The sequence below is a fragment of the Aplysia californica genome, unplaced genomic scaffold (assembly GCF_000002075.1).
Source record: "Aplysia californica isolate F4 #8 unplaced genomic scaffold, AplCal3.0 scaffold00052, whole genome shotgun sequence".
Lineage (NCBI taxonomy): Eukaryota > Metazoa > Mollusca > Gastropoda > Aplysiida > Aplysiidae > Aplysia > Aplysia californica.
The window spans coordinates 715422-736877 of record NW_004797322.1 but is presented as its reverse complement, the minus strand read 5'-3'; the positions used below and the strand labels follow the sequence as shown (position 1 = coordinate 736877).

The 21456-nt window shown below is 38.3% G+C and overlaps 1 protein-coding gene across 1 annotated transcript; it reads right to left on the bottom strand.

The window, feature by feature from the left end:
• Positions 1-7006: 7006 nt before the first annotated feature.
• LOC101860632 (cyclin-dependent kinase 9) lies at positions 7007-20799 on the bottom strand. The gene is made up of 7 exons (XM_005092747.3): positions 20378-20799; positions 18536-18617; positions 17285-17375; positions 13059-13218; positions 12023-12121; positions 10136-10310; positions 7007-8257 (listed from the first exon to the last, which is right to left on the bottom strand). Exons 1-7 carry the CDS (start codon positions 20467-20469, stop codon positions 7823-7825), a joined length of 1134 nt encoding a protein of 377 aa, XP_005092804.1. The 5' UTR covers positions 20470-20799; the 3' UTR covers positions 7007-7822.
• Positions 20800-21456: the final 657 nt, after the last annotated feature.

The following is a 21456-nucleotide window of genomic DNA, read 5'->3' as shown; positions in this document are numbered from 1 at the left end:
ACACGTTTGCGGGTATCTTTTATCTGCGTCTTACAATCCTTAGAGCGTTGACTATTTATACAGTTCGACATATCTGACAATGATAGTTATCAGGATGAAGACTCGTTGATAATCTTTTTTAGGGGGGGGGGGGGGTGTTGTGTGTACGAAAGGGTAGATTTTTGTGAAGCGATGGAATAAACAGACTCAAGGGGATATGTAAATATCTGACATTATGCATGTTTTGTCTCAAAGATCAGAAAATCATACATGATTTCTATTGATAACATGGTGAATAATAATATATTATCTAACAGGTTGATCAGGCATTTTTTTACTGTATCTCTTTGTGTTCTCCCGGGACGGGAATGCACATTCTGTGTCATTATGACGAAACTCAATCAACATGAATCCAGAGCACGTCTTCATGGATTGCCGAACGATCGCATAACAAGGTACGACGCCCTCCCCTCCCACCCCCACCCCAAATACGATTAAATTAATGGCCTCTGCTATCTACACGAAATAACAGAGATATGCTACGAGCAGCCAGCTCTAGTAATGATCCTCCTCGACTGACCGTGTGCACAAATAATAGTTGTTTATTTGTTCTTTTATTACTTTAAAGTAGATTAAATTACTGGTTTTATAATATGCCATGTAATTCCGTGGACGACGGGGCATGGGTTTTCGTGCTTGTTATGCTCCAACGATCATAGAAATATGGCGGGATCCGTAACGGACTGAATATCTCGATACAGTGAAAATTAAATACAGGGTTATTCCACGGTAACTGACAGGACAGAAAAATATACCTAATTTGTCCCGTCAGTAACCCCAACTTTACGCGTCACAGAATTTGAATAAAGTATTTTCTTCTTCAAATGATTGCATTTAATATGGTTCTTACTATGTTTTTCAAATGTCCTGATAGTTGAAAAAAATGAATTGACATTGAATTACTGTGTCATCATGGAATGAAAGTATAGTCCAAATGCCCAATCAGTTACCGATGAATAGTTCTACACGAGATTGTTCAGAAATGTTTACATAATGTTACCTTCATGTACGATGATTTTTTTTTTCTTTTTATACCAAAAGAGTTTATACATAGGGGAGAGCAGGGAGGCTTCGGATACTTTTTACATTTGGCTCCACTGTTCTCTTCAAGAACAACTTAAGTCTAAGAAAAAGGTTTCACCGTCACCATTATTATAAGCCATTTAAGATTCACCACTTACAGTATAATAAGCTTTGAGCACCTTCATGTTTTACCGTCAGAGTATCTATCATATCTAAGGTACCCTAAGATGTCCGAAACCACTCCACTCTGTGGGAGACATCGGACAAACGTGAGGGAAACTTCGGACAAAGAGGTGTGACTTTGGACAGTGTGCCTCATGTATCAAATAACACTTTTAAGAGGCAAAACTTCGACAAAGCATACAATGCTTTTACCTTTTATTTGAGGTGTGAAATGTATTTCCTACCCACTGGAAATCGTGGAAAACAGTGATTCAAGTTTATGTATAAACCAGCCCATTTTAATGCACATCTGTGCGTGTTGACTTGAAATCTTCCTTTGTCTTTGTACAACAGGGCTTCGTTATGCCCTTAATAATGTTAATATCAAGCTCGTTTTTGCAGCGATATGCAGAGATAAATTCTTCTTTTCCATGTCAGTGTCCAAGTCTGTCAACGCCTGGATTGGGTAAGAGCACAGCATTAACGAAGGAGCTCCATTTAAAAAAATGCTAAAGCCTATTATCACTATTTCTCTCTGTGTAATGCCCTCTGGTTCGAATTCAGGTAGGAATGTTCTTGAACATGGGCTGTTTGAAGGGTTTTCAAAAGTTTTCATAGCTTCCCATCACTTCATGATGGATAAAGACGTAAAATCGGAGATCCGCCATCCCAATAAATTAGCTGACAGTTGTAGTGTTCCGGGAGGCGTACCACAACCAAATCAAACAACTAAGGGAAACAAAGTCTGCAGATTGAAAACAGTACGCCAACATCAGACTTTTCTGTTTGAAAAGAGTTTCAAGGGTTGCACTTTGAGCTTTTAAATGTGAAATTAAACATCACTGGAGACTTCAATGAGAATAGAAGCATTAACGGTTGCCTTTTTAACGACAAACTTATGGGAGCCTTCTGACCTCTTTGTTGAGCCTCAAATCGGAGGGAGAATAACTGTTCTCATTCTACAATGGTCAAATCTTCCTCACATGGATAGAAGAAAGAATTGCTTTCTTATTTTATTTTGTTAGAGAAGACACTCCTAGTCACCCGCTTCGTTTTCTTCTGACATCATAATTTTCCCAACAAAGTGGACACACTCCCCGGCAATCCCAAGTTCGACGATAACAACGTTACGTTCTCTAGGTTTCATGGGAAGGGCGCCACGATCGAACCAGAACCCAGAAACCCAGTCTTTTGCGGGTAGATTATATTCACTTTCCATGTTTCTGGCATGATTATAATGTTGGCCATGACAGATTATAGTAGATATTATGACAAATGTCAGGTAATAAGAACATCCTTGAACATTTTATCACATTATACTCTGGGGTGGGGGGGGGGGGGGGGGGTTCCAAGAGGATCTTCAAAAATGGTGCAGTCATAAACGAGCTTCTCTAAAACGCACTGATGCGTGTTCCGAGTAGATTTCTTCAAATGTACTTGTACATAGCCTCTGCACAAGACGCAAAGACAGTGAGCCATTAACAAGTACTAGCGTGGCGAGTTTCATCTTTTCATGAACTAAAAGGCCCTTTTCTCTTTGATTTCCTTGACATGGTTGAGTCAGGGAAAAACAACAACACAAAAGTATACTATACTTTAAAAAAATTCATTTTCATGTAAACTCTGATTCCAAACTACCCTTTCATTAGTCGTCGGGAGACTTCGAACAGTGCACGAAATCACCCCCACCCTCTGTACGAAGTGGCCCTATATGGGGGTAGTGTAGGAAATATGTTCATAAAACAGACCTCATGAAAGCCAGTTTTAATTTTACGATTTTGGCATGAAACAGACACCCTAAAGCACAGATACATAATATGTAGGCCTACATAGCTTTGTGAAAGGATTGGTGCACTATTGTGACGTGTAAACCTTACAAACTAAGGTGAGAACATAGATACACCCTTGTCAAAATCACTAATTAATTTCTTATTTCTTTCTCGCAGATGCAAGACTTCGCTCAGTGTGGTGGCAAAAACACAGCAAGGTCAACCTCAGTTGACACATTGATGTGATTCAGTGACAAAATGTGTACTTTCAATAGTTTAGCGAGAATTGGCGTGTCCGAGGCATCCCTGCTCTCCCTCTATATATTGTGGGCATCGAGGATACAATAAGAACTATACTTTTGACATTTCTGGATTGCTGAATGTAGATTTCAGTTCACAGTTTCAAGGGGGAAAAAATGCTATTTTAGCAAAAGAGATCACGACGATATTGTTATTATATCCTTATTATTAATACCATTATTTTTTTATGATTATTATTAGGCCCATTATAAATATTATTACAGTAATTTTTATCATTGTTATTACTATTCTATGTATTATTATCAGTGTTACTATTGTTGCATGTATTATTATCATTATTATTATTGTTATTATTATCAGTATTACATGTATTATTATTATCATTATTCCATGGGTTATTGTTGTAGTTGCTAGTAAGCACATCGATACACTATTCAGTTGGGTTTTTTTGTTTGTTTTTTATAGTTGAGGGTTATACGGCGCTCGCAACTGCATAAGGTCATATGAGCGCCAATCAATATTCAGTGAAAGAAAAGAAAGAGAGAATACTATAATTATTGTGAAAGAAAAGAAAGAGAGAATATTATAATTATTGTGAAAGAAAAGAAAGAGAGAATATTATAATTATTTGAAAGAAAAGAAAGAGAGAATATTATAATTATTGTGAAAGAAAAGACAGAGAAAAACCGGCAGAATCAACAAAGGGGACAAAAAAATAGGACCTACCAGCGGCAATCTCCAACCACATACTGAACCCAAAGCCCAAAGGCAAAGAATTTTGTGTATTTGCTTGAGTAAAGAAGATGGAGAAAGAAAGGCAAGCTGATAAAGACAGTTCATCAAAGTAAGCTTTTCATTTCTGCAGCTACATCAGCTGTTTTTGTTTTGTTTTTTTATTCCACAATGGGTTTGCACCACCAGCTTGAGTGCAGAGGAGTTTTGTTCTAGTTGTATTAGTTCTACCCTTAACACTTTTGTCTTAACTTTGGGAAATGAGGGGACAGAGAGAAATGTCACTGACGTCTGTGGTGTACAGGAGTGTTTAGGCGCTTCACCATTGCACACTTTACCTAAGATTCCTGTGAGGGGAAGCTTTTTATCGAGTACCTCAGTCAGTCTTTCCGCTGGGACAATGTATCTCTCTCAGCCCGAGTTGGCCCAGACAGGAAGGTTGAGGCTCGCCCCTTGAATGTTCTAAATTTTGTCGTTAGGAATAGGAGACGGGTGTAAATCCACGAACACAAAAACCCCACAAAAATACCAGGTGCTTATGAAAATGAGATATGACAAGTCTTGAAAGAGCTGCTGCTCACCACCCTTGAGGAAAGAATGTTTTGTTTTAGTAGAGGTTTTACGGTGCTCGCAACTGCACAAGGTCATATGAGCGCCAGAAGATTAGAGCTGTTACAAAAGAGTAACAAACATAAAAAAGAAGGAGGGGAGATAAGGACGAAAGATGTTTGAGAGGAAAGAAGCAGCAAACCACACAAGAGCCCTCGCCAACCATCAAAAACAGAAAGAAAAGTTTAGTGCAGGCAAAAGACTGTCAGAAACAACAGAGGGAACGAAAAGAAGTCAGGCCTACAGGAAAAGCCCTACAAACACCTACTTCGTAGAAAGAAATAGAAAACCAAACACATTTTAAAACAAAGAAAATACTGTGGAAATTATTTTAGTCAGTTTTATTATTTCATCATAAAAGACAACACACATAATTATATTTACAAAGTCACTTGCAAATTTTCATAACACAACATTATTTCAAGTTTTACAAGCAGCCAAAAACATTGGTGGAAAAGAAGTCTGCAAAAATACAACGTTCAAATGTTAATGCTGGACAAGAAAATTGGTAAATATTTATTGAAAAAATACTGCCTTTGTCTTTTACTCATAAGAGTTTTCATACAGTTAGTTACCAACAGGGCAAATATGAAAATATAGAAAAGGGACAACAACAACAACATATAAGTTATACTACCAAAGAATCTTTAAAGCCAATAAGAAAGAAAAAAAAAAACACTGCTAGGATATTTATTTGATTTCTCTGAAGAAAAATTAAGACACAATTAATTAAAAAAGGTTTTAAGTCACCTGTCCAGGAAGTGAAAAAGATAAAACATTCATGGAATTGCCTTTATAAATTTATATACACTTTTTGCAGTTACATTAAAAATCTAAAATGGAATTTTTTTTTAAAAAGAAAAAAAAAGAGCATTATGACTGGCTTGTCAAATAATATCATGAATACTGAAAACATCTTGAATTGATACATTCGTGCATGCACAATACATTTAGCAGTATGTATCATCCAAAAGAGTAAATTACACACATTCGAACTTTCACCACAGTACATGACAATGTGGACACATACACTACAGAAAGGTTTTCAACTATTTGATAAATGCAACTTATGAAACTCAGACAGCTTGGTCTTTGAAGAAAAATGAATATATGATTATTTAACACTTGAAAAAGGGTTCAAAACAAAACCTTAGAAAAACCTCCATGTCCCCCCCCCCCCCCCCCCCAAAAAGAAGAAAGTTAGGTCTTAAGTAGTCAACACAAGTCTATTTCTATTTCAGATCCCGAGTCCATTGAGACCATCAATTTATGCTTCACTCGAAGTATCCCCAAATCAGTATTTCAAGTGCATGCAAGAGGGAAAAATGACACCCACAAGAATTACATACATCGACACACACAGAACAAATGTTCCTATCCAGTTTAATGTACACATTTGAGCAAAATTGAACAACTCAGAAAGTATTTGTCTTTGTAAGACATAATATTTGAGACATGGCGGTGAAAACAGGCGCTCGTCAAAAATAGTCAAATCGAAAATACCAGCATTTCTCCGTAGGTTTGGCAAATTTTATCACACTTTTGTCTTTTAGCCCTATACCTTTCATGTCCATCTAAAACATGCTTCAGTGTGTATTTTACTGAAAAACATAGATTAAAGGCACAAAACATGTAAAATTTATATTTCTAAGGACTCTCAAGCTATGGAAGTCACCAAACTTTGGCTGCCATTTTCTCGTTAATTTTACATCTGAAACCAGGTGCCACCCTCTCCTTCAATCACAAATATCTGCATTTCTATTCAATATAGATGTGTATTTTTGTCATCAAAAGACTAACACACAAGCTTTAAGATGATATCACCAACTTCACATGACCAAAAATTGACGAGAGCATGATTCCCCCACATTGTGACACATACTCGTATGTCGCAACACTAACACAATAAAATAAATAATATAAATATCTTTAAACTGATGACCGGGATGAGCAGTTTGGAATTAAATAACCATAGAAATTGTTCATATCTTTTCCTGGACATATCACGGCCATACATTTGACAACATCACAGCGGAGTTATGTCAAAAGCTATCTCCAGGATCTGATATGACAAACTTTGGCATAGGGACCGTAAAAGTCATCAGCTGAGACCTGACCTCCTTTGACAAAAAAAACCCAAAAAAAACCGACATAAGTTCACATCTAGCGCCATTAGGCTAGAGGAAAGACACAGGGTTTGTACATTGCTATAGTAGGAAAGGAACACAATGAAAGACTGTCTTATGACTAAAACAAACAGACCTGAGGCATAAAAATACTTGAGTTATCAACACTGGCCTCACAAGTTTGTTATGTCTGAACAGACATATTTATGACGATATATACTCGTATATATACAACTTAAGGCACACTTCCACATACTGTCATGCACATGAACATAAATAATGTTGTTTTTTTCCATAATCTAAATACAGTCAAAACTTCTCTAATGGCCACCTGTCCAAGACAATCACTTGTCCAAACGTCCACCCCAATCTCCCACCTTGCTTTTAAAAATATAGTTATAAAGACACTGTCCGAGATGTCACCTGTCTAAAACAACCACTTTTCTCCTCAATGATGGGTGGCCTTCTTGGGCAATACCAACTGTACTTATACCAGGTTTAAAAAGTCATTACTTAATCATCCCAAACTACCATGCTATTTGTTTCACAACAATCAACTTAACATATTTGGACCCGAGCCATGGCAAGCAAACAGTTACTTTTGTGTATGGAACAATGTGACCCTGTCACATAATATGATACAGAACACATAATACTGTATTCTTCCAATGAACATAGTAAGCACTCCTTTTGACTCCTCAAGCTTCAAATTAAAAGGCCTTTTCTGCCCTGCCATAAACTTATTTTCAATATCGCCATATAGCAGTGTCTTTATCATTTTAAGTATTTTCAACTCCTCAAACTTCTCTGAACGATGGAGAAGTTAAAAAGTCTGATCCCTGCCGTAAACCTATGTTCCCTTTCATCATACAGTAGCGAGTCTACCATTTCCTGATGTAAAATTCACAATCTATTAGCGCCTTCACCATACATCCAAAAGTTCAACTTTCACGAGTAGGTGACAGTCTTCAAACTGTTACCTGAGACAGCCTTTCGTTACCCGTAATAAAACTTATCAAAGCTTTTCATTTGTGTGTAAGAACTCATGAATGTACCAGCACTGTGCCTAATTTGGAATGAACTAGAACCAACAATTTTGCCTTAAAATATAGGTTCAACGTGCTGGTCGGGGTTGAGTCCCTTCGGTCTGACAACAGCGGGCTTCTGAAGTGCTTGCCGCTGCTGCTGCTGCTGCTGCCGCGGGGCCATAACTTTCCTTCTGCCGGGTGTGTGGTACTCAAACATGGACTTGTTGTGCTGGGACAGCGTACTCTGGAGATCTTGGGGCAGCGGCTCCACCCAGAAGAAGTCGTGGTTCAGGGCATCGTCCGAGTTGGCACGCTTTGAGGGGTCGAGGGTCAGAAGTTTGTCCATAAGGTCAAGGGCATACTTATCTCCGACAACCTTGTCCAGCCGTTCTTTGACTTTGCGCTTTTCACCCTTAGGCAGTTCGAGCTTCGTGAAGAGATCCAGTTTCTCGACACCAGGCCAAACTTCAGGAACAATGGACCCACACAACTGGCTGATCAAAGCAAGCTGAAAAATATAAAAACAAACAAAATGATAGAAAAAATTCTGCACATACATCAAAACCTGAAAAAATACCCAAAGTATTCAGAATCTTACAACCTCATCAAAGAGACCATAAACACAAAAATATATAGGGGTGACAAGATTTGTAAGAATTCAATTTTCTAGCTCTCAATAAAAAAAAAAAACTATGTAAAAGACTTTTCAGACTTAGAGATGAGACTCTCTATCACATCCTATTGACCAGAGCATGCTTCAGAAAAAAACACCATTTTAACTCTTTTTATCCTGACCATATCCCTATCGACTCTATACCCATACAAAGGGGCCACACTTTATGAATTGAAATTCAGGGTGTATATGTGTCACGGCGCTGTGGAACCAGGTGCTCATCAATTTTTGGGCATGTGGAGTTATTGGTAGTATCTGAAAGCTGTTTCATTCGCCTTGCCTCCGATGAAATAAATATCCATCTATATCTATATTGAATAGGAGTAAAAATTTTTGCAATTGAAGGAGGTGAGGTTGCCTGGTTTGAGTGGTGAAATTAGCGAGAAAATGGCCACCAAAGTTTGGCAACTCCAATAGTTAAATAGTTCTTGAAAACGGATAAAATGAAACATTTTTCAGTAAAATTCACAAAGAAATGTGTTTTCATATTGGACAAAAAGGAGTTGAGTCAAAAAATAAAAATTCGAAGAAAATTTTCCAACTTGCGGAAAAATGCCCTTTTCTCCAATATCGTTATTTTGCGCTGTTGGTTTATTTTCTGGTTAGCTTTCTTTTTGTTGCTGATTTTGAGCAAGGGTAAAATAAATGAACTATCATGTAAGGAAGACGATGAAGACCGAGTGCCATGGTACAACAAACACACGGGTCGCCACCACTCGGAGAACGAGAAATGCATCTGTCGCTCTTTCACACCAATGCCCATTGCTACTTTGTTACAGGTTAGGTAAACAAAACAGTGACCAGTCACCTCACACATAATTTGTGCATGAGTTGTGGGTGGGGCTTAAAGGTTATGACGGATCACACGCTTCCCTTTCCAGGAGCAGAAAATTTACCGTTACGCCTACCCATTGGTCAACTTCGGTAAACATTCATTGCAGGAACCAACAATTACGACAGCTGAATGAATTATGAGTTTGTCAACAGCATAAGGGGCCAATTCAAAATTTATGGCAAAGCGTCGGGCAATGAGTGACCACGTCTAGCCACCTGAGGCAGGTAAATTTGATCATAGGTTGATAAAATAGGGTCGCGGAGGCCACCTTGGACTGATGACCGTTTTACAGTTATGTTATATAGAAGAAACGCAAAGGGGGAAATGGAAAGTGGCCGTATTGTACAAGTGGTCTTCATGCTAGGTTCAACTGTAATTACTGATCGTTATCATCCACAATGGAATTTACGGAAATTTGATTCAGTCATTTTGATTGAATACTTGAAGTACTTCGTCGGTCGTGAACGTGCATTTTTGAGACATTTTCCAAGCCTTGCACCAATCAAAAACAAAGAAATCACAGTTCATTAGAAAATTGAAATATTAAAACAGAGTTATCATCGCCTACTTTTGCGTATTTTGGTAATTATGAACAATGAAAGAAAGTCTGGAAAACAATTCATGGACTAATTTATTCCAAAGATTTAATCTTGCCTATGTTAAGCGATGGGATACTTTGCACTGACACTTGAGAGACATATTAAGAAGACATGCTACATCCAAATAGTCTTGCACGCCCATCGCAAAAACATGCATATCATACATGTATATTCTTTGTATTTAAAACAGGTACATAAAGATTTTGGCATCTCGCCAACTTCACTGCGCGCGTGCTATGCTGTATGTTTCAAATTTGACCGAAAAAGTCATTTCCTGACCTGATGCTGCTCCGTGCCACCCTTCATGATGGGGCAGCGTGTCCACATCTCAGCCATGATGCACCCTGCTCCCCACAAGTCGATGGCCGGCCCGTAGTTGCGCTCACCCAGCAGGAGCTCCGGCGGGCGGTACCAAAGTGTCACAACACAGTTGGTGTAGCGCTTCAGTTTGTTGCTGAAACAAGACAAGACAAAGTCAGAAAGGGACGGAAACCACAGATGCCTTAATAAAATATTGTCAGTCCTGTCCTGTCTTAACGGTCAACGGTACTAATCGCCACTGCTCTGTGACACCCTTGCCGTAGTCCTATACTTTTTAAACATTTCCATTGTAGTCCTTGTCCAACGTGGCCATGGTCGGTCATTGTCATACCAGGTCTCTGCCTCTGCAGTCACTTGCAACAAAATGTCTTCCACCAACCCATCCTCAGACTAAGTGAGATCTTTCAATCAACGCAAAGAAGCTCTTAGGAGAACTGACAATTTTGATGGAAAAGACATAGAAAGATAAAATGAAGATTTCAGATTTTAGACCATTTGTTGGCTTAGTCAACTCTCGAAGTTCCCATACCTCAGACCTCGACCATAATAGCCACCTGTCTATAAAGGTTACTTTCGTCTGGGATCTTGAGTGACCACAATGGACAGGCTCTGTTCAGGAAATTTTGTCAGTATACAATCACTGTATACACAGCTGCGGTATAATGCACAGAGATTCCCCAAGATTAGGGCCACGTTTTGCTGGTACACAGAATAGGCACAGAGCAGCATTAAAAAAGAAAAAAAAGAAAAGCAGATCACCTCTGAGCACCCACTCACTGACGGTATATGTACACAGGGGAGAAATTACACTCACACACAAACACTCACTAATTCACGAGCACACATACACAAACATACCTTTTCTCTCATCACCAACGCATACACATTGTTATGAAGTGAGCACATACAAAATTAAATACATAATGTGTAGACTCAAAGCAATCTGTAGGTCAACAGAAAAGAACACCTAAATACACGGTCATTAACACAATAATGTACTGAAAAATTAAGCTACAGAGTTAGACATGATTTGTGTCACGATGCGGTGGAATCAGGCGCTCATTAATTCTTGGGCATGTCGAGCTATTGGTATCACCTTAAAGCTCATTCATTTGTCTTGCTTTCAGTGAAAAAAGTACCCATCTTTCCCAAATAGAAGTCGAGATATTTGCGACTGAAGAAGGAGGGGGTTGCCGGACTCAGGGGTAAAATTAGCAAAAAAATGGCTGCCAAATTGCGGTGACTTCCAAAGCTTGACAGTCCTTGGAAACTGCTTATTTACATTTTCTGTGCCTTAGACCAATGCTTTTCATTAAAATCCACACATAAATATATTTTTAATGAACCTCAAAGGTGTTGAGTCAAAAAACTAAATTTGAAAAAGAAAAAAAAACCAAACGGGTAGAAAAATGCCATTTCTACAATTTCATTATTTTGACCAGTGCCTGATTTCACAATGATGCCTCACGTTTCATTACATTTCTTTCGACATGTTTCACTTTTAGACACAAATCCACTGCTCACTGTAAGGCTCCGTCAATTGCCACTTTGAATAGTGACAGATGATGAGCAGTCCAGATGTAGAACATATATCTTACGGGTTGGGCAAGGCAAGAGAAAAATTCCAAATCAAACTGATGGAGAAAGGTGGACAAAAGATCTGTCAGCTTATTTTTTACCTCCTTTCCGGGGAACTCTTTTAAAAAGATACAGATTGCCTGAACTCAGTTAACTATTTAGAGCATAAAATTTGGATGAGACCACTGAGATAGGAGGAAGGTTCGTTACTGACACAATTACGGCATAGTCTCTCAACCCAGACAAAAATGTGCATAATATAATTACCTGAAAGCTCTAGCAAGTCCAAAGTCTGCAAGCTTTAAATTGCCGTCCTTGGTGATGAGGATGTTAGCAGCCTTCATATCACGGTGTACAATCTTGTTGCTTATGAAAAAGAGGGGAAAAAAAATAATAATAAATATGACAAACAAGACTACAGCAAAATTCAGAAGACAGCAATGGAAAAGGTGGAAAATTCAAACAGATATAGAATGTTTGTTAAATTTGCAACTTTTGGCCAGTCAGTACAATAAGTCTTATTTTGAAGACAACCAATTAAAACATTGAAATAAATAAATGAAATAAAATGAAAACACTGAAAAGAAGTAGAAGGAATAGACCACACCAGACTACTCAAAAACCAATGGAATGGAAATCCGTGATCTCTGTTTCTTAGCAAAAGAAATATCCACACGTTTTTTCCAAAACCATGCTCAATTACCCCATTCGCCTCAAGCAACAAATGACAATGAACTACCAGATTCAACAATTCTGCTTGGGTGTCTTTCAATTTAAAAAGACACACATTGTAACATGACAACGAAGAAAACGTGTGACAGATTTTGAAGCAAAAACAGTAGAATGGAGAATAAAAAATAATGCCTCCTTGTTTTAGTGAAAGTCTTACAGCACTTGCAACATCTTAGGTTATCGCTGCAGTTGCGAGCCAAAACAAAACATTAGGTCATGTAAGCGCTGAAGATTAGATGTATTACAAGAGAGTAACAAACACAAAAAAGGGGAGTTTTGTGTTTTAATAAGAGTTTGGTCATATTTGTACCAAAGATTAGAGGTGTTACAAGAGAGCAACAAACTCAAGATAAAAGGAGGAGAGATAAAGATGAATAGATGTTTGATAGGGAAGAAAGCAAACCACACAAGAGCACCTGCCAAACACCCACCTATAACATAACACGACTCACTTTGTAATTCCAAAAACACTGTACACACAGAATCATTTCTTCTACTGAGCAGTGACTTAGTAATGAGAACAGAAACCGATAGCTCAAAAAAATGACCGAGTGAGTACAGATAGAAGCACCTGTGTATGAAGTAGAGTCCGTTGAACAGCTGCTGCATCACTTTCTTGATCTCGCCCAGGCTAAACTTGACCTTGGGGTTGCTCAGAAGTCCAGCCAGGTCGTGTTCACAGAATTCTAACACCAGGTACACTGTGGACTTGCTCTGGCTGTACGGTGTAGCTGGAAATGGTAATAATACAATATCTCAAAATTTGCCACAAACGGGTTTCATTCCACACTGTAGAGTTCTCCCTTGACCTGCAAACTCTGCCGTTTACTTGAAATCACATTTTACTGAATTAAAAGGATTTTTGCACTTTTCAACCAAACCCCCCCCCCCCAAACATCTGAGAATAGTACTGTTTAAGTTTAAAAGTAAATTGTAATATTTTTAAGACAAACTAGAAGCAACCTCTCAATTGTTAATACACGGAACATAAAGTCTGAACAACTATTATTTATTAAGAAAAAATCAAGGTAATCAAAACAAAATTATGATATGAGAAAAGCTGAAGAAAAGATGAAAGTGCAGTCACAAACCATGTTGTTCTAGTGCAAATAGCAAAGTTTTCTTGGACAGAAATAGTTTAAAAAGAAAGGAAACCACTCTTTAAATTTTATCAAATGTTAGGACTCAGGTACAGAGTTCATTCTTTCAAATAACTTTTTCTACCCGAAGTACGGATGAGGAGAAAAATAATAATTTCAGGTACATCATAAAAGGAAATCTGTCGCAAGCCTAGGGTATCTTTAACGTATCAGAGGGTCACTTGCATTGTAAGACAAAACTTTCATTACATTTAGAACTGTGATTATTTTAAGGATCATCATAATTGTATTAACTTTAGATTTTGTTTCCAAGCCACAGTCGAACCTGTGTACTACAGCCACGCGTTGTAGAGGAAAAAAAGTGGCCGTATAAGACAGGTGGCCATCATAAGCAGGACTGATCAAAATGAAGGAAACAAAAACCATAATTTACTTCTGAGATCCTAATAGGAGATGGTCGCAGGTTTAGGACTGCCGTAGAGCTCATTAAAATATTTTTGGTTTGTTTGGGTTTTTTTCTCTTTCAAAAGGCTTAAAGGGGGGGAGAGGACAGGAGCGTTTTTTGTTTTACTTTTTGTTGTTAGTTTTATTATTATTATTTTTCAAAATTATGTTTCCGTGAATGGTCAAAACAAAACAAAATGTGTCAGATGAGGAAGGCCAAATGCCATAGTAAAAAAACCAACTGAGTTAGCGCTGACTTTCATAGTCGTGGACAGGGTTTATGGACTGAGTTTTGGGTGGGACTTGTAGGTTATGACAGATCACACGCTTCCTTTACAAGAAGCAGAACATTTATTGTTACCCATTGGTCAACTGGGATAAATATTGGGAGGAACCAAAGCAACATGACCGTTTCATCAAGTGGACGGACTGACAATAACGACAGGTGAATGAATTATGATGGCTTGTCCGCTGCATCAGGGGAAAATGCATAATGCTTAACAAAGCCTTGCCGTGCAAAACAGGTAAATTTGACAGTGGGTAGATAAAATTAAAAATAGGGAGGCCGCGGACGCGTTGGACAGGTGAACCTTTTACACAATTAAAATACAAATAAAAAACACAAGGGAGGAAATGGAAACTGGCCGTCATGGCAGGTTCGACTAATTTCTTGAGTACAAAAAAAATTGTCCCATCTTGTCTTTCTAAACATGACTGAGTAATAGAAACACTTTCAAATGCGGATTGATTTTCTTAAACTTTGCACAAAAACAGAATCATTTCTGGAACTGCACTTCAAAACTGACAATAGTACTTCAACCCCCAATCTCACAAGACAAAAGACTGCCGCTATCATCACCAGTTCTATCAAAGTGACTATTTGGACTCCAGTCCGATTAAACAAAAATTATATTCAGACTCTGAATTGAGTCCAGCATGACATCCGTTCCGACTTCCGACCCTTGTTCCTAAATATTTCGAGCATTTATTTATTTAAAAAATGTTTTCGATTTATAATGACAACGCTGAGACGTGATCTTTAACATATCCCGTTGCTAGATCTATCTAAACCGGCCCTCCCTGCATCAATATCCATTGGCATGAACAGAATAACCAAGTTGAGTTGACCTAAGACCTTGCCGGGGGACAGATTTAATTATGTTGACCAATGAGATTGCACGTGGCAATCTCGCACTCTCGGCTTGCTGGGGGGAAGTGGGAAGAGGTGTTGGCTGTCAAATTTTTAAAAGATGAATTACAGAAAAACTATAACACGCAACAAAATGAAATTAAACATGTGAAAAGACAAATGGTGGTGGAGGTAAATGATGATGCTGTAGGCTAGTGGTAGAGGAAAGACCCTGAGTTGTCGGTTACCGTGTACTTAGACACAGCCACTGGGCAATGAGAGTGCAGTCTTTTGACTTTTGACACAATTCCTAGTAGGTAATTCTAGTTCTAATTCTGGTTTTACGTAAAATCCCCGGACGACAGTTATATTATGTAACCTCCTTATACTCACATAACCCACATAGAAGCCGAGTCTAAATAGATAAAACCTATATTAGTATTAGGACTCGAGTCCGAATAGACAAAAAATCTAATCCAACTCGAGTCCGAATAGAGCTGGTCCAGTTCCATATAATATAGCAAATATACCAAACAATTAGCACACATCACATATTAATGAAAATAATAACCTGGAACAGAGATGCCAACAACAGAAAACCGAAATGAGTATTGGGAAATATGAAAATGTGTATTTTCAGGGGAAAATGTGTATTCCCCACGACCGACCGACCGACCAACTAGTAAAATGTTAACGGGGTCCAGTAGTATTTCCTGAAAAAAAAATACTAGCTCACCAGCTCGAAAAAGGGAGCACACACGCATACAATATAAGTGTATCCAGTCAACATGTCAGTTTTCAGTGTCGTAGTGGGGTCTTGTTTGACTTCAAGTATTTCAGTCTATTATACAGGTAATATTTTCCTCTCATTATTATGTAAAAAATAAATCCTGCTTTGAGAGTTCGGAAGGGCCTAGAACAAAAATTTCGACTATCAAGAACCAATCTGGGAGTCATGATTCATATTATGAACTGGCAGACTCAAATTATTGCTCACACTCAGAGAAAAGAAATAACTTGAATGGCTCAAGTAGACCCAAGCACTGTGAGAGTTGTAACAACTGTGGTAGGGCAAAATGCAGTGACATTGAAAATCTGCCAGTCTTGAACAGAAATCTACAACATACACTGTAAGTATAATTTACTATACCCATCCAATGAAACACAACACAATATTTCAATAACACAGACTTGCAAAGTATGAAGGGTCCCGATTCCGCACACGGCCTGCACCAACGCGCGCTTTGCAGAAAGCTCTAATCAAAATTCTGAAATGTGCTTCCAAGTTTTTGTCCTCTGGTGTTGCCTTCACACCCCCCCCACCCCCATAGTATCTTAAACCCACAAAAAATCAATAATCCCTTCCCCTATTCCGTAGTCCTATACTTCGCAGGCCGTTACTCCCACCAAAGACGGTCTTTGCTCACACGATGCCGCATTTATTTATGACGCGAATGCACGCAGGTTCAGTGACCGGTCACAATGGCGAGCCAGACAATCGAAAAATCGGACGACGGTTGTATTTTCTTTTCTTTTTTTTTCCACGAGAGACAGCACAGAGACGAGTCCGAGCATTGATTAAATTTTATTTGCACAGCGACATTGCGTTTATAAAGCACAACCTGCATGTCACAAATGTTGCGTTAGCAGACAACTGCTGGCAAAGTACTCGGTGGTAACGAAAGCGAAAGTACATCTTAATTTTCCCGATCGAGCCTCAGTGTCACATACGCTTCCGCCTGCTTAAATCTGCTGCCTATTCGCGTACTGAAAGTGAAACGTACTCTCAGGACGGGGAAATGCTGAATGAATATAATATCACGATTGCGACCGGCAAAAACGAACTTACTGACCACATCGGACTTGGTTTTCAAATATTCCAGTTCTATGATACTGATAATATTTTGACAAAAGATGGGACTTGAGATAATAAGGTTTACTCGCCCAAGCTGAATCTCGTATTTTTCGCATTAATTCCAGGATGCGTATTTTTTCATGAAAAGTCGTATTCGCGTATTTTCGGCAAAAAATCGTACTAAAATACGTAAAATAGTACTGGTTGGCATCTCTGCTGGAAGGAGAGATCAATTGCAAATCGATGGGATGCATTAACATTGTACTTACGTTTTGCTCTGCAAATTTCCAGCAAATTGACGATGTTGTCATTCCTCATAACTTGCAGAATTTTTATCTCTCTCAGAGCAGTAATAGGGAACTGAAACATTGAATAAAATAATGATAGTTTTTTCATTAATAGACAATGACAGCCCCTACACCCTCCCCCTGAAAGAACGGCAAACAAAATAATACATATTTGGCGATCTAACCTAAACTATAGTCAAGTGCGGTCAAAAATATATATTGCAACTTATTTTCAAATATATCTCCTTAACTATCGAACATATAGTTTCCAACTTTTGAACATGACTTTTATATCAATTTGTCGTCTCAACAGGTGAATACTTTTCCAAACTCTTTCACACTGTATTGTATTCTAGAAAATTCCTTAATAAACACTAATAAAAAATCTCAGTCGATGGTGTCTACAGATTTTTAATGTCTCCAGATTTTAAAAAGTATACAGCTCAGGCAATATTGCTTTTAAAAGCAAGTCTGTCATTTTTTTCTAATCGCAATATTCAATATTTACGCTTATTGAACGCATGTTTTGAGAACTGTTAGAAGTGCAAAAAAGTGCTCATTGTAAAAAAAATTTCTTGTAACGAGTTTTGTCACTAAAAAGTGTCATTGGTGAGCTGTGACGTAACCCATATATATGCGTGTATACAAAATGTGTGTGAGAAGCGGGAAGTGTTGTGAACAATTCTAGTTTCCGCGTGAAAGAGGTGTGTAGTATTTCATATAGATTTATGAAGAAAAGTTTTTTAATCTAGCCTCAATTGTGGTGGAAAAATATGATTAAGATAAGACAAATTGAGACAAACTGCTGTGAAAAGTATGGGTGACATTGATTTCAAGACCCGTTATAAAGATATTTGAGGAAAAGTCGCGCCACAAATTTTTTGACCGCACTATAAGATTCCATATAGTCCACACTCAACTCCAGAAATAAAGATTTCGAAGTTAAATCAAAAGAGCTTAACAATTGTTCAATAATTCCTTTCACAAATTTAAAAAAAAACATCAGACAAGTTTGACCTGATTTATTTGCATGAACAGATTAAAGCCTACAAATTCCAAACCACTTCAATACTTCAATTCAATTCCTAAATTATCATTAATTGAGACATAGGCATTATGATAAAAAGCGAAACATTTCTCTGAGTCAGTCTGAAATTCTATCACTGAGGGAGGATTTCAAATTTCAGCTTAACAAAGGTAGAGTATGCATAGAAATACTTCATTCTTACTTACCCCTTCCGTTTCATGTTCCAAGAGAACCTTTTTCATTGCTACTATCCTTTGGGTTTTTTTGTCCCGAGCTTTGAAGACTTCCCTGAGAAAACAAAACAAACAAAAAACCTTTAGTTCTCTATGTCACCATAAATATGGTAAAACAATGAAAATGAAATTTGCCTTTTTATTGCGGGCAGCATCAGAGCAGGTGCACCGTCAGCTCAGTTGGATTCAAGCTGGGCTATGGAGCAGATGGCCCTAGTTTGAATCCCCAATGAGACAATCTGAAACTTGTTTTGAATTTTGTTTTGAAATTATTTTGGATTGGAGAGTTTTTAAAGCTCTCCACTCAATTTGAGTCACTCACATTGGAGATTGCCATTAAATTTGGAGGTCCCGCCTCTTCTCTTAAATAACATTGTTGGGGTTTTTTTCCCAAATTCTGACCGCAATCAAGAGTTGATCTGTATTTAAAAAGGCCAGGTGGGAATAAGATTTTCTCTAAATTCCCACCCCCCAGAGGAGATTTCAAAATATTTACTCCAATTTTTAACTAAGATGTGGTGTTCCTGTGAGCATGATTTAGTTTTACTTTCATTCATATTACTTGTGGCCTTTTTCTTTGCTTTCAATGAGATTGATTTGATATGACAGAAAGCATTCTATTCTCATTCTGATTCAAAAGCTAAAAAGTAAAAGTGACATAGGATACGTGAATTTCTGCTTGAGTTTGTGTGCGTTTGTGACCTTCTACTTCTAGAATTGCCTGTGTTTGTTCTACACCAAAGTGTAGGCTAAGGCTAGCCTAAATCTAGGCCTACGTCTCATTGAAAACACGCCAAGTTGGTACCGTAGCTCTAGACTAGACCCATTAGACACACATTATGTATAATGCTAAAGATAGTGTTGTTTTCAGACTTGACACCGCTTCACTCGGTGGCAATTGACAAAAAGTCAATTTTTGTCAATTGCCACCGCGTCACTCGGTGGCAATTGACGCTACCAAATGTTAAATATGGAAGCCATTAAATCTACGTCGCAGTCGTCACTGACTAAACCCGGCTTACTTAAACCAGCAGTGGACGCTCCATCTAAACGAAGCTTGAGTGCCGTGAATGTAGCCTCAACAGCGCCTGCAAACTGCATTCACGGAGCTGTGAATGTAGCCACTGCACTGCGGCAGTGCGTTAAAAATAAAATGCAGACAACTTGACAACAGTAGGCTATTGTCCATGATTCAATTCAGCTCAAAGTAATATATAAGTTCATTTCCATATTGTATAATACTGTGCCTTCTCAGGTTTGATTCAGGAAAAACACTCCATTCCCAGGAATTTGTGTTGTTCATGGCGCTTTTTTGGGTAGTTCCCACCCCGCAATGCAATTGTTCACGGGTTTTGGCCCCAAGAGTAGGGGGTTTTCAGGGGGTCTTGCCCCACAATTTAATGTTTTGCTGTTGTTAGGTTTGATATCTTAGCTCACCGCGAATCAAACGTATAGATCTAGATCTAGAAGTAGGTCAGGCTCAAATAAGGGGGGTGGGAACTACCGAAAAAGCACCAAAAAGACAAAATAGGTCACCAACGACAATGACTGACGACAATGACAGAGCGAGCATGTCGAGGAGTTTGACCAGGGTTTTTTTATTCTTAAGCGGTCGGAAGATTTATAATATATTCGCAAACAATATCTAGATCTAGATCTAATAATCTAGATTAGATTTTGTATTTCTGTTGCCGTTGAAATAACCCTTAACCTTAGCCATACAGTACAGAGCACGCTAGGCTATGCCCTCACGTGTTGTTACCGTTGGGCCCACCATTCGACAGAGAAGACCACAAGACAACTGTGAAGACTCACCCAAATGTTCCTTGTCCAATTTTGGCGAGCTTTTCATACTTGGTCTCGTCAACACAGAACGGATAGCGACGTTCTTCGACAATCTTAGGCATTTTGAAAGCATCCACAGCGCTGAAAACGTGACAATGGAGATGATCAGATGAGGTTAGCACGGTGAAACGAAACTTCCGTAAACAAAGGCATCCGCTCTGTAGCTGAAAATCAACCAATCACAGTGACCTGAACAATAGTACAAATTTGTGCCAGGTACAATCTTATAAAAACAACAACATATAAATAAAAAATGAGCACAGTTACTGGTGACGGGTTAAATCTTGTATGACACAAACGTTTGATATATTTAAGTGTGAAAAAGAACAAACAAATTATATGGTATGCTTTAAGGGTACATAAACTATATGACTTCAATATTAGGGCCTAGAATCGGAAAAAGAAAGACAGCGTGAAATGTAATTTTCTTTTCAAAGTGGCAACATTTTTGTTTGAAACCAAAAATGACGTCATTTATGCGTCTTAGGAAAAACCAGGGGGCTTTTAATATCACAATGTTCTATTAATAGCAGTACGCGAAAAATCCAGTTGTACATACATAAATTTACTTGGTTTTCTCTCTCTCTCTCTCTCTCTCTCTCTCTCTCTCTCTCTCTCTCCACGCACACACACACGCACACACGCACACATACACACACTCTCTCTCTCTCACACACACACACACACACACACACACACACACACACACACACACGACACACACACACACACACACACACACAATTCTGAATTGGCGAGAAATGAAAAAGGGGGGCGGGGGGATCATGATCGTCGTCATCGTGAGACAAAATCGTCGTCATCGTGAGACAAAATATTTTTTTAAAAATAATATTGATAATAGATCTTAATAATAATAATAGTACATAATTTAGGTCTAGGCGCGGTTCGTCCATAGAGCACGGTCGTGCGGTGCCGCCCAAAATGTTATAATGTTCTATTACGAAAAGCACCCACAAACATGAAATAAAAGAAGTAAGAAACAAACACTAGCCAAATATAATATCAAAACAAGGTCCTCGCTGGTGCTG